The 12834-nt window shown below is 37.4% G+C and overlaps 1 protein-coding gene across 1 annotated transcript in view; it reads left to right on the forward strand.

Moving 5' to 3' along the window:
* LOC142443496 (bifunctional heparan sulfate N-deacetylase/N-sulfotransferase 4) overlaps window positions 1-12834 on the forward strand; it is a 363094-nt gene that overhangs the window by 145360 nt on the left and 204900 nt on the right. The window contains exon 2 of the mRNA XM_075544840.1: window positions 8231-8318. Coding sequence (XP_075400955.1) covers window positions 8231-8318 — 88 coding nt within the window. The remainder of the gene's footprint in view (window positions 1-8230; window positions 8319-12834) is intronic.

The raw sequence follows: 12834 nt of genomic DNA on the forward strand, positions 1-12834 counted from the left end.
TTCTCTTGTGTATTGGCTGATGGTTTTAAACTGTTAACCTCAGGGTAAAAAGCTCAACTCATAACCATTGCACTACTAGAGCTCCAGATTCCTTAATTCTAGTCTATTCTTAAGCTGAAAACTCCTGTAATACTCACCCATAATGGGTGACTGGGCTGTAAGCCATAAATATGGCCCTTTTCGCCATAATCCCTTCCATAATGTACTAAAAATTCCACCCTGTAGGGCTGTATTTATAATTGCACTTCAGAAGAGTTCTCTGTTATGCTAATAATCAGGAGGAATTGGTGGAAAAGTGTATGAATAGTGTATGCTGGGTCTTCATTTACTAGAGGGTGTGAATCAAGCCAGTATCCTATGTTTCCTGTTGAGACACAAAAGCCACACCTCTGCCAAAGCCATCCCTATGTGTCTACAAGCCATATCACAAGCAGAGAGAACTCTCTGGAATATAAAGAAGAGCCACCAAAATTTGAAACCAAACTCATTGCCTTCGAGTCAATGCCAACTCATAGCAACCCTATAGCACAGGTCTGAACTGTCCCTGTGAGGGTCTGAGCCTGTCACTGTTTATGAAGACAGAAAGCCCCATGGTTCTCCTGCAGACTGGCTAGTGGTTTCGAATTGCAGACCTTTGGGATCACAGCTCAATGGATCACCACTGCGATCAGTGTACCCAATGAGCCCCTGCAGAGCACAATTGAAATCCCTGTTGGAAGTGACTAAGACCAAGACTAGAGGCAACAGAGGCTGCCACACAGAGACCATGGACAGCGAAGGGCCCATGCTGAGACACACCCCAGGAACAGCACAGGAACTCCGAGTGGGTGAGGCAGAGCTGTGGTGGTTTTCTGGCCCATGGGTAGTGGAAGACATCAAAGGACCACATGGTGGAAAGGCTGAGGCCCAATGAGAAAGATATGACTGCTGGTTAAGGAGAAGTTGCTGTGTTCCCATTACTGTATTCTTCCTTTTACTGGTCATGAATGATGGCAACCCTTTACCTTCCCTAACCACCTGCCTTGATCCTGGGCATTATAGGTGAGCTCTGCATGGTCATTGCAAAAGATTATAGAATCCAGTAGAAAAGTAGAGTGCTGTGGGAGGAATAACTGAAGTCAGAATAGGATTAAGATAGAATGAAGAGTGCTTTATTGCAATTGGTCTTGGGTTTATGTGGAGTTGGGTCTTCTCCCTTTGTACCAGATGTTGTTCGGTGCTATCAAATTTGGTCCTAAGTACAACGGAATGAAACATCGCCTGATCCTGTGTCATCTTCACCATTGTTCGTATGAATGAGCCCATGGTTGCAGCCATGATGTCAATCCATCTCATTGGAGAATTTCATCTTTTTTTGCTACCCATCTACTTTACCAAGCATAATGTCATTCTCCAGAGACAGGTCTCTCCGGACAACATCTCCAAAGTAAGACAAAAATCTTGCCACCATTACATCTAAGGAGCATTCTGGCCATACTTCTTCCAAGACAGACTTATTTGTCCTTTGGGTAATCCATAGTTGTTTCAATATTCTTCTCCAGCTCCACAATTCAAAAGCATTAATGCAGTCTCCTCTATTCATTGCCCAACTTTCTCATGCATCTGAGGTGATTGAAAATACCATGGTTTGGCTCAGGTACACCTTAGTCCTCCTAGGAACGTCTTTGCTTGCGTGGTTAGAGCGGGGCTGAGAGGGTCTCCACGCAGGTGGTCCAGTGGCCCTCCTGGTATTCTAAACAACAGTAACACGGTTTCCAGCAGCACAGCAAGACACAACGCACTCAGCCCAACTAGCTGACAGATTTGGCTTTCATTGTATTTGGATATCTTGAACGCAACAATCAAGAAATCAAACAACATATTTCATTGAGCGCATCATCTGCGCAAGACGTCTTTAAAGTGTTAAAGAGCAAAGGTGTCATTTTGAGGAAAAAGTGAGTGTGACCCAAGTTCTTGTAGTTCCAATCACCTCATATGAAGGTGAAATTTAGACAATGAATAAAGAAGAACAGAAAATAATGGATGCACTTGTTTGGATTATGGTAGTTTTGAGGAATGTTGACAGTACCATGGATCACCAGGAAACAAACAAAAATGTCTTGAAAAAGTATAGCCAGAATGCTTCCTAGAAGAGAGGATTGTGTGATTTGTTGCAAACACTTTGGGCATTTTGCTTGGTACAGTCGATGGGGCAGCAAACAAAGAAAATGACCTTAGATGGAATGGAATGAATGACACAGTGACCCTAACAACTGACTCAAGCATGACAATGGTGCCCATGGTGCAGCACCAGGCAGTATTTCATTTTGTTTTAGGCATTAGGTTGCTAAGAGTTAACCCCTAACAGCAAGGAGGTTTCTTAGCCCTATATACTTACGATTATTTTGATGTTATTGTTTTTTGTTTGTCTCTGACAACTTGCAGTTTTCCTGTTTTGATATTTCTTTTATTCTTTTTTTAATTTTCTTTTTTTTTAAATTATGTTTTAGTTCTTTTCTCTTTTACAATTATTTTTGATTTTCACTTTTTAAGTAGATAGATTTGGGTGAATTCATTGTTATTTTGTCCATTTTCCTTTGGTGTTGAAAGATCTAGAAATTTCCATTTTCTATTCTTAAAAATTGAATATCATTTTTGACACTGACAAAAGAAGGCTTAACTTTTAAAGATATTTCTTTTGAAATATTTTGGAGTGTATTTTCTGATACCTTAATTAAGATAGTATTTTAGAAAGTTGTGGTAAAACAACTCTGTTCCAACATTGGAAAGGATTGTCAAGTTTTATATATATGTACAAAATTATTACAAAACTATATATATGTACATAAATTAGCTCAGGGGGAAGTATCTACAAGGAAAATAATTTGCTTTCACTTCTGTGAGCTTATCTTAACTTCCTAGATGATCTATAAAACAGAGTTGTGAGACACCAAATAAGGCTATATGATACTGTGTTAGTCTGGGTACATTAGAGAAACAAATTCACAGAAAATCATATGTATATAATAGAGAGTTTTATATAAAGGGCAAGTGTACATTAAGAAAGCATCCCAACCCAGTGTTGTCCAAGTCCAAAAGTCCAACATTAGCTCATATATCTGACACCAATTTAAAAAGCCCTCCTCGATCTCACAAAACACACGCAATGACACTGACGATGGGAGGAAAGCCAAATCAGTGAATGTGTAAGCATCTCAACACTGGCAGGGGTCTTCCCACGGTTGCTCCAGCACCCAGGGCTGCATCAGAGTAGGTTCATGTGGCTTCTTCTAGGGGATGTCTCACAGGAAATGAGCCTTGCCAGCTGAAGCAGGGAACTGGCTAAGGCAGCTGCACCCTGGTTCCACCATCAGAAAGCAGGAGACCTGAGAACTAGAAAGGTGAGGCTCACCAAGCCAGTTATCTCTCTGCCCTTCAATTAATCCCACATGTGTTTATTGGCCAGTTTGGCACAATAAACCTTAACTATCTGAGGTACCTAGATAATAAGACTTTTGGTTGAATATATGAGACGCTTTATACTATTCTGATAATTTTGTAGTATATAATATGAGCCAAATTTATCATTTTACCATTAGGAAATATTTCCAAATCCAGTGACCAACTCATTTCATTGCTGTGCATTAATGTCTGCATTTCTCATGTCGAATGGCTTGCACATAAAAGAAACAATATATATATATAGCAACACGAGAGATACAAAAATAGGTAAAAATCTGATCCAATTGCTGGCGCTTACTGTCTAGAGTGAAAAATAGGTACAAGTACTATATTGACCATTCTGTAAAGTAGAAAAGTGAATTGTCTTAAAGAAAATAATTTAGAAACTGACTGTGGGATATCACTAAAGGAAAAACTTGAGTTAGCAAGGAAGTCATGCTAAATGATGGCGTTTGGGGCATTTGGCCAATGGAGATGGGGGCAAGGGTGTTTTACTAGGCAATGAAAAGTGTATAATCTACTTCCACTGGTGCTAATTAGGTAAATGCATAGACAAATATAGGAAGAGAGAGTTTGCCCAGTTTCACAGAATGTGTGGTAGATGATGGGTAGTAGCAATGGATGGAGACTGGGAATGTGGAAATTCAATGAGTAGTTGGGAGAGCATTGCATTTATGCAGAGTTCAGTGAATGGTGTTTATTAAGCTCTTAAGGAGGCATAGTAGCAGAGTGGTAAAGCACTTGGCTACTAACCAAAAGGACAGAAGTTCAAACTCATTAGTCCCTATGTAGACGAAAGCTGTGGCAGTCTGATTCTGTGACTAGTAAGGCCTTGAAAACCATAAAGGGCAGTTCTACTCTGGCCCCTAGGGTTCCAGTACTCAGAATAAAATTGATGGTGAAGAGTTTAGTCTGGGTTTTAGTGAGTTATTACTATGTACAAAGTAGTTTGCACATCGTATTCTTAGAATGATAAGCATTTTTTTCTTTTTCACAGATAAACTGAAGTTTTAGAGAAATAGTAATTTTTCCAAAGTTGAGTCATTAATGAGTCATTTTATCAAACTCAAGCGTGAACAGCACTTTCTGCCTTCAGATTGCTGGCACGACCCCAGCGTGTACCATAGACTACAGGAGGCAGAAGTGAAAGGTGGGACACAAGAAAAAGATGAGGAGGGTCTGCCTACTGCTCTCATAATGACCCGATACAAGCAACATGGAACTGTCCTGTGTGTTTCCAAGACTCCAATCTTTATGGAAGAGAAACACTCGTCTTTCTCCCACCAAGGCAGTGTTTTTGAACCGCTGACCTTATGATTAGCAGGTCAATGCACACCTCACTATGCCACCAGACTTCTTAGAAGTCAGCCTTGAATCTATGGCAGTAAGTTTCATAGGGGTTTACCTAAATAATTGAAGGAAAATTAAGTCATTCCATCTTTATTATTTTTTTCATTAATTTACCAAAACATTCTGCAGTTTCCTTAGTTTAAATTGTTTCTCAATGACATATATTCATGGAAAATATTAATGTTTTCATGATTTCATTTACTTTACTCTCCCTGCCCATCAAACAGGCAGTCAAGAAGTCAAACAATACATTGCCCTGGCTAAATCTGCTAACAAAAACACCATTCAAGTGTTCAAAAGCACATGTGTCATGTTTAGGATTGAGGTGCGCCTGACCTAAACCATAGTGTCTTCAATCACCCTTGAATATGCAAAACTCACTAAGGAGTAAAGAAGACAAAGAACAATTGGTGCATTTTAATTTTGTTGATGTTGTTGTTGGGTGCTATTGAGCTGGTTCCAAATGTCTCTGTAGACAGCAGAGCGAACCCTGCCTGGTCCTGCACCGTCCTCACTACTGGAGCCAATCCCTGGGCTCAAACAAAAGAACTCAGTCCAAAGGTAACCAGATTTTAACATTGGTAAAGCGGGACTCCATTGGTAAGACTCCTATCCTGATGAAATAGCCACATGGCAGCCGAAACCGTATACCTAGCTTGTCATGTATTCTTTCCAAAAATCTGGACTTTTTGAAACGCCTGGGACGCAGGACAAATTGTTGAAAATCGGGACTGTCCCGGCAGGCTCCTCTTCTTTTGTTGTTGCCGTTCCACTTCACCAAGCTTGATATTTCTCTCCAGGAACTGGTGTCTTCAGACAGGGTCAAAAATCTGTGAAATGTTCCCCTCGTTTCTAAGGACCATTCTGGTTACTCTTCTTCCAAGAAAGATTTGTTTGTTCTTTTGATGAACCATGTGACCTTCACTCTCTTTTGCCAGCACCGTAATTCAAACATAGTAATCCTTCTGTTTTCTTCCTTATTCAATGTCCACCTTTTAAATGCATATGAGGCAATTGAAAATACCATGACCTAGGAAGAAAAATGTTGGTGCTGGTAAGTAAAGTCTATGGACTGCCACAATAATAAGCAAATCTATCTTAGAAAGAGTAAACACAGAAGGCTACCTATAAGCAAGGATGATAAGACTTCAGCTCATCTGCATTGGGCATGTCAGGAAGGGCCTAGTCCCTTAAGAAGGTTATCAGAGTTGGTACAATTAAGAGAAAGACCCGCAGTGAGATGATTAACACAATAGTTCCATCAATGGACCCAAACATAGAAATGATCTTGAGGATGGCACGGCACCAGGCAATGTTTAGTTCTGTTGCACATAAGGTGACTATGCATCAAAACCCATACATTGGTATCTAACAACTATAAAATATGACATATATCAGAGTATGGTCTAGATTTCACTCTTAGGAATTGTCATAAGTTGCAACCACATATTTATGTGTCTGCCTGGTAAGTAGAATTGTTCAAGTTTGGTCATGCTTATTAATTTTTGCATTGCATTTACACTGATTGCTGCAATTCTTATACTAAATGTGTACTGAATTTAAAAATGGGTGCTGTATAAATGAACACAGAAGACAGAATAGAACTCAGAGCTAGAAAATTGATAAGTGGGATTGGTATAGGGAAAAGGCAGGAAGGAGGGATTTAAAATAAATAAATAGAACATCATTTCAAATTATAGATTCTCAGAGAATGTGCCATTAGCAACATGAGAAATTCTGGAAAGGAATTCAGAGGACAAAGCAGGCATGATCTTATGTCTAAGACTATTTTTCACAGTATCTGCCAGTTAGTCTAACAATTTCAATAGATTTTATTTTATTTATTGATACTTAGTTTTATCCTTCTGAAAATAATCACTATTATTACATATCCTACAACTTGCATAAACTAATGGTCTATGTTTTTTCTCTCTTTGTGCATCTAGTGGGTAATTTTAAATGAGGGACTAGGATTATACTCGGTGTAGTTGTGATCTTGTATGACCAATGATTATAGAGTTTATCAATCTTTAGTTATTTTAGTTGTTTTATTTGTGCATTGTTTTTTCCCCCTAATGCAAACTAATTTGTAGGTAAATTCCTTAGTTTTGAGTGTGGAAAATTAAAAAAATCATGAAACAAATCCTTAGCCATTAACTAATGTTTCAAAAGAAATTATCTAAACTTCTGGCTCTTTATTCATCTCAATAGATGGATAACAGTTATCAAAGATCAGAGTCCTCCTAGAGTCTCTAGTTTTTAATGGATTTTAAATTTTCATCAGAATGAAGGAAGATTTTCCCTAAAAGAAAATAAATAAATAAGTCCATCAACAAAGCAAAATCTGAAAACACTGGCTCAATAGTAGACTAATATGCGAACTTAACAGTCCAAGGATATGAGAGTTGTAAATCATGCTGCATACATCAGCAGCAAGGAGCCTGGAGCCTGCGGCGGGTGAAACGTTAAGCTGCTAACTGCAAGACTGTTCTTTCAAACCCTCATCTTGCCCCTTCGGAGAAAGATGCCATGGCCTTCTCCCTACAGCTTTAGAGTCTCCACAACCCTGTAGAACACCCTGATCTGTCCTACACTCTGAAACACAATCAACTCATCAGCAGTGGGGCGAGAGCTAAAGCAGCCACTGTGCAACCAAGCACTAGGAGTAGAGGAAGATAGGCAAAAAGAGAGAGCCTATTATTATATCCCCATGCTAAGGTTATTATCAGTGGATCCTTATTCCATCTATAAACAAGAAATTAACATTCTTAGAATCCAAATCTAACAACGTAGAGGCTTTTGTTGTCACTTTTCAAAAATAGCTTTCTGTAATTAGAAACATGATATTACTTGCCAGAGGGGATTTCTTTAAATCTCTAGAGTTGCAAATAATATCCTATTAAATGTGTTTGTATATACTTCACCAGTTTGTAAAATTGTAGCCTAAAATTTCAATTCAGTAATAAAGGCTTTAAAAATAATAGAGATAGCAGAGTTTTATAAAATAGAAAGTTTCAATTCAAATAAAAGTTCTATATTCTGTAAAACAAACAAACAAACTACTAAAGAATTTGTTTATCTCCTGTGAATTTGAAAAAGAAATCCCCCAGGAAAGGATAGACAATGATCTGAAATCCAGGCAATGTCACACAAAAAGGAAACGTGATGTCAGTGATGTGTCACCAGAGGATTGCCTCCCAGCAGCATCTTATGTTCATGACACTTAACGCTTTCATAATTTGGTAACCAGTAGAAATAGAAACAGCAATATAATAATAGTAATAATAATAATAGCTGAATTCTGTATAGCACAAATACTCCAAACACTGTAACGTCCCTTTTATTTTGTTTCATCCATGCACACGCATTTGAAAACGAGGCAGACCAAAGCTTCATATTTATATTTTCTAAAATCATGTTAATTTCTTATTTATTTCAGGCATTACTAGAGACTCAAAATTTACTGCGCACTCAGGTTGCAAATTTTACCTTCAACCTTGGATTTTCAGGGAAGTTTTACCACACAGGTAAGAAGGAGCTTTGTGTTCTCAGGCAGCTACATATAAATAGGAGATAAGATTTTGGATGGTCCATAAGTAGGAGAAATACAATGTCCAGACTAATTATGGGGAAATTTTGGATGACCTATATGAGTTGCCAAATCCAAAATCAATGAGCTTGTTTACTTTGGCAGATAGTGTTAGAACCAAGGACAAAGAGGGGGAAGGCAACTTTTTTAGCTCAGTAAATGGAATGATAAGCACTGTTCTAAATACGACTACTTCATTTGTCTTAGTCTGGTCTCTGTACAAAGCATAGTGATGATAATAATAATAAGTGACATCTGACAGTTGTTAGAGAGTTGAAGTAATGGATTGGGGGGGTTGTCTTTGAACATATTCCTTTTAATTGAGAAACATCTAGTAAAGGAGGAAATTTGGCAGCCTCACAGAGGCTAAGGATGATCATAAAGGGCCCAGGGGGAGGGGTGCTGTGGTTATGTATTGGTTTCTAACAACAAGGTCAGCCGTTCAATAACACCAGCCACTGCGAGGGAGAAAGACCTGGCTTTCTACTTGCATAAAGAATTATAGTCTCAAACTCACAGGGACAGTTCTTACCTACCCTACACGGTTACAATGAAGTTGGTTTTGATTTGGAAGAGTGGTCTGCACAAAGAAGCCTGATGGCACTACCAGGCAGTCTTTCGACTGCTGGATGAAAATCGGAAGATTCAAACCCACTGGATGCTCCATAGGGGAAAATGGAGACTCTGCTCCTGCAAAGATGTACAGCCTGGGAAGTCCTAGGTAGGGTAATTATGAGTCAGAAATTAACTCAAAGACAATGGTGAACTTGCTCAACTTCCTATTTGTTGCAGCCGTTTACCTAAAAACATTAAAGCTACTTTGGTTCAACATTTCTAACAACCAACAAGCAGATGTCCATCTCTGTCCTGCCACAGTAACATTTCTGTTCAGTTTCCGCTTCTCGGCCACTGTTCTTACTGTGACTGGTGTTGACTCGCTGCTCTGTGTTCTGATGCTGTCTACCTCTTTCCCACTTTCACCATTGGAATGTCTGACCCTAACCCACTGCCACAGAGTCAATTCGGGTACAGAGAGAGGCTTTTTAGGGTTTTGGAGTTTGTAAATCTTTATAGGAGTAGACAGTCTCTCTCCCCCAGGGGGCAGGTTTGAACAGCTGACCTTATGGTTACCAGCCAAAGCCTAACCAACAAGAGACCAGGGCTCCTTATAGTCTGGCACTCGTTTAGACAAAAGGCATCTGTGTAAAACTGATATTTTTATATCAATGCAAAATAAAGCACAAAATGACAAGCTGTGCCTGTATTACAGGAATACCTACAAGTCTCCTCCCATCTTTGCATCTGGGCTGAAAGGCCATGCTTTGTTTTGGTGCCTGCACAATTGTTTCTTCATAGTCCCTTAGTGGAGACATTTCATGGTATTCCCATGCTTGCATACTGTTTATTGACTTATTAAAAATGTCCCATACAATGCTAGTCTTTAATTATAAATGCAGCATGCTTACCCAAAGAGGCTTTTTAATGTAAAACCTCAGCATGGTTTATTAGAATACTGAAGCATACTGAATATCTTGCTGGTTTCCCTTAATGTTTTTTCTCTCCTGCTTTGAAATGTGTAAATCTTTTTAAAGTAACAGAAGGAAAATTAGTATTTAGAGTAGTTGATAAATCAAATGATTGCATATTTTTAAAAGGACATATTGCAGAAGGGGATTTGGGTCATCCTATCTGCACACACAAACCAATTCCAGCTTACAATTCTGCAAATAGACATGTTTTTGTAAATCTTATTCAATCCCCCTGCCCCCCAAAGAAATGAGTTCAGGCCTAGAAGCTCGGACTATGAAGTTATAAAGCAGATAACTGTGAAAGCTGTATCTACTCATGCAGAGAAAAAATATGGTATTATTTAGGGTTCACATACAAACAATACTATTTTGTCTTACATAGCTTTCCTATTGAAAGTAATACTATTCTGGAATATATCTGGATAACTGCCTCAAATTTATTTACTTTTCATATTCAGACCTATTAAACCTGCCAGACATGAGCAGAATAAATGTCGATAGCAGGTTATAAGACTTCAGATTTCTTCTTCGTAATCCTGCACATATACACAGTACAACTCCACCAGGAAATGAGCACACTATTTAATATCACAGGAATAGTTGTTGTAAAAGATACCAGAAAAACAGCAGACGTATTTAAGTCTATCGCTTAAATGGCCTTTATTGACATTTTATGTTGGAATCAACCAACAAAATAATGAAAAAATCACTTTATTATATTCTGTTGTGGTGATATTGCAGTTTACAGAAGAAGCAGTATATGACTTTACAAATCTGGAAAGTTTCGCTTTCTTCACATAGATACAAGATGATGTTTTAATTGGTTTGATTCGTTCCTGCATCGGGAACCATTGAAATGGACCCACGGGTATTTCAAGTGTGGAATCATATTATGCTGTTACTATTCAGTCACTTAAATAAAAAGAAAAAAGGATTTCGTTTAGTGCAGACATCAGTGTTTTAGGGATATCCTCTGTCGTTTGAATAAGAAGAGTAGATCTCTTCCTATATCGCCATATTCTTATATGGTCGTTTAACTATAGAGACAGAGGGCTGAAAACCCGAGAAGTGCTTCCCTTACCTGCACACGTGCCTCTCAGGGGCAACCAGGAGGAGATGACTGTCTCCATTCTCAGCGGGGATGATCGGATTTCCCAGGAAACAAAGATACAGATTGATGAGTCTCATTGTTTTGCAGACATTTAATCACATATTCTTAGTGTAATAGTGATTGATTCTATATATCTTAGCCTGCTTCATTTATTTGTAGCTTCCCTGTATTCCCTCTTGGTTCACTTTCTTTGTCCTTCACATGCTAAAAAACAATCTTTGCCCAAAAGGAAAAGTTTATTTTAAAGCAATCTCAAAAATTTGAAACCCACAGGCATGAACACAGGAGTCTATTGAAAGATTTAGTCTGAAAAGATGTAAAACCTTATTGAATTTCTGAAAGGAATGCCCAATTTTTAAAATGGTTACATTATAACATTAAGATGCCTTCTAGTGGTGGAAAGCTATACATTCCATTTTCCAAAGACAATGTCTGGTCCCAACGATTGCAATTTTGTGCAATTAGTAAAGAATTGAATTTGGTTCAATAAATATTTCATGAATATTATTAGATATAGTTTTCCAATTTTATTGTTTGGTGTTTAATAAGACACCTGATTTGCTAATAATAACCATGACAGCATAAACCTTAAAATATGAAAAATTGATTTTTTTTCTCTTTGATTTTATTTATATATTTATTTTTGCTTTTATTTAGCTACATAAAATAATGGCTAAAATACTAGATATCAAAATATTAAAACCAGACTACCGACAATCAAATCCAAGGGCTTTTGTCGAGTTAGGTTAACAGAGAGAGTATATCAATTTCCCATGTATGAAATGAGGATAATAATAATATAAATCTAATTTGGAACAGTTTTTAATGTACTGGAATACTACCTTAGTGTTTATAATTTTGCTTTTTTTGAAAGGACTTTGTATACAAATCAAGTAATATAAAATGATGAAATAGTTCATACAGCTCTAGTGTCTAATTTCAGAACTCTAGGTAGCTTTTAACCAATTTCCATCAACATGTAGTCATTTTTGTGTAATATTTTAGAACAATTTATTCTATATTCACACTGTGTCAAACTCATTATATAAAGAAAATTAGGAAACATCTGACCATTTAAAATTACAATATTTCACACAATGAGAAAATATTTGAACATGGTATAATGCAAACACTGGAATTTTACATATCTTATGTTAAGGTTGCAACTTTGTCTTTAAGCAAATTAACATATAGTCAAGTTCTAGCTAAAGTCAACCCTCTTTTGGCATGCTGAAAAGACTTTTAGAAACATACCCTTCTCAATAATACATGTCCTCTGAAATTGATGGCACATAAATAAATGGACTCTTCAAATATTTTATTCAATAAGTAATCATCTAGATTTCACTCTAGATCAATTTAGAAGGTATTCCATTTGAATATGGATAATTTAAAGGTAGCTTGTGTTTATATGGCCAACAATGACTATAAATGATATTTTATACAAAATATAAATACCTACATATTAGGTATAAAAGGTATATAAGGAGGTTTCCAAAAGTATATGAAAAAATAATTAAAAGATAATGGGATTTTTCCAGAAACTTTGTGAAGTCCTCTTGAATGGATTCACTGTTCATTAATGGGTCCTGGTGGCACAAGCATTAAGCTGTTAATCCAAGAGTTGGTGATTCCAAGCTGCCAGCCACTCTACGTGCATAGAGCAGACCTGTTTCCATAAGAATTTACAGCCTTTGAAACTCAATTGGGCAGCTCTAATATTTACAAGAATCATTCATGGGCAATACAAAATTATCAACCTGAACATTAGCCTACTACTATATCTGGTCAAACATTTAATTAACACAAACCTT

The sequence above is a fragment of the Tenrec ecaudatus genome, chromosome 3 (assembly GCF_050624435.1).
Source record: "Tenrec ecaudatus isolate mTenEca1 chromosome 3, mTenEca1.hap1, whole genome shotgun sequence".
Taxonomy (NCBI): domain Eukaryota; kingdom Metazoa; phylum Chordata; class Mammalia; order Afrosoricida; family Tenrecidae; genus Tenrec; species Tenrec ecaudatus.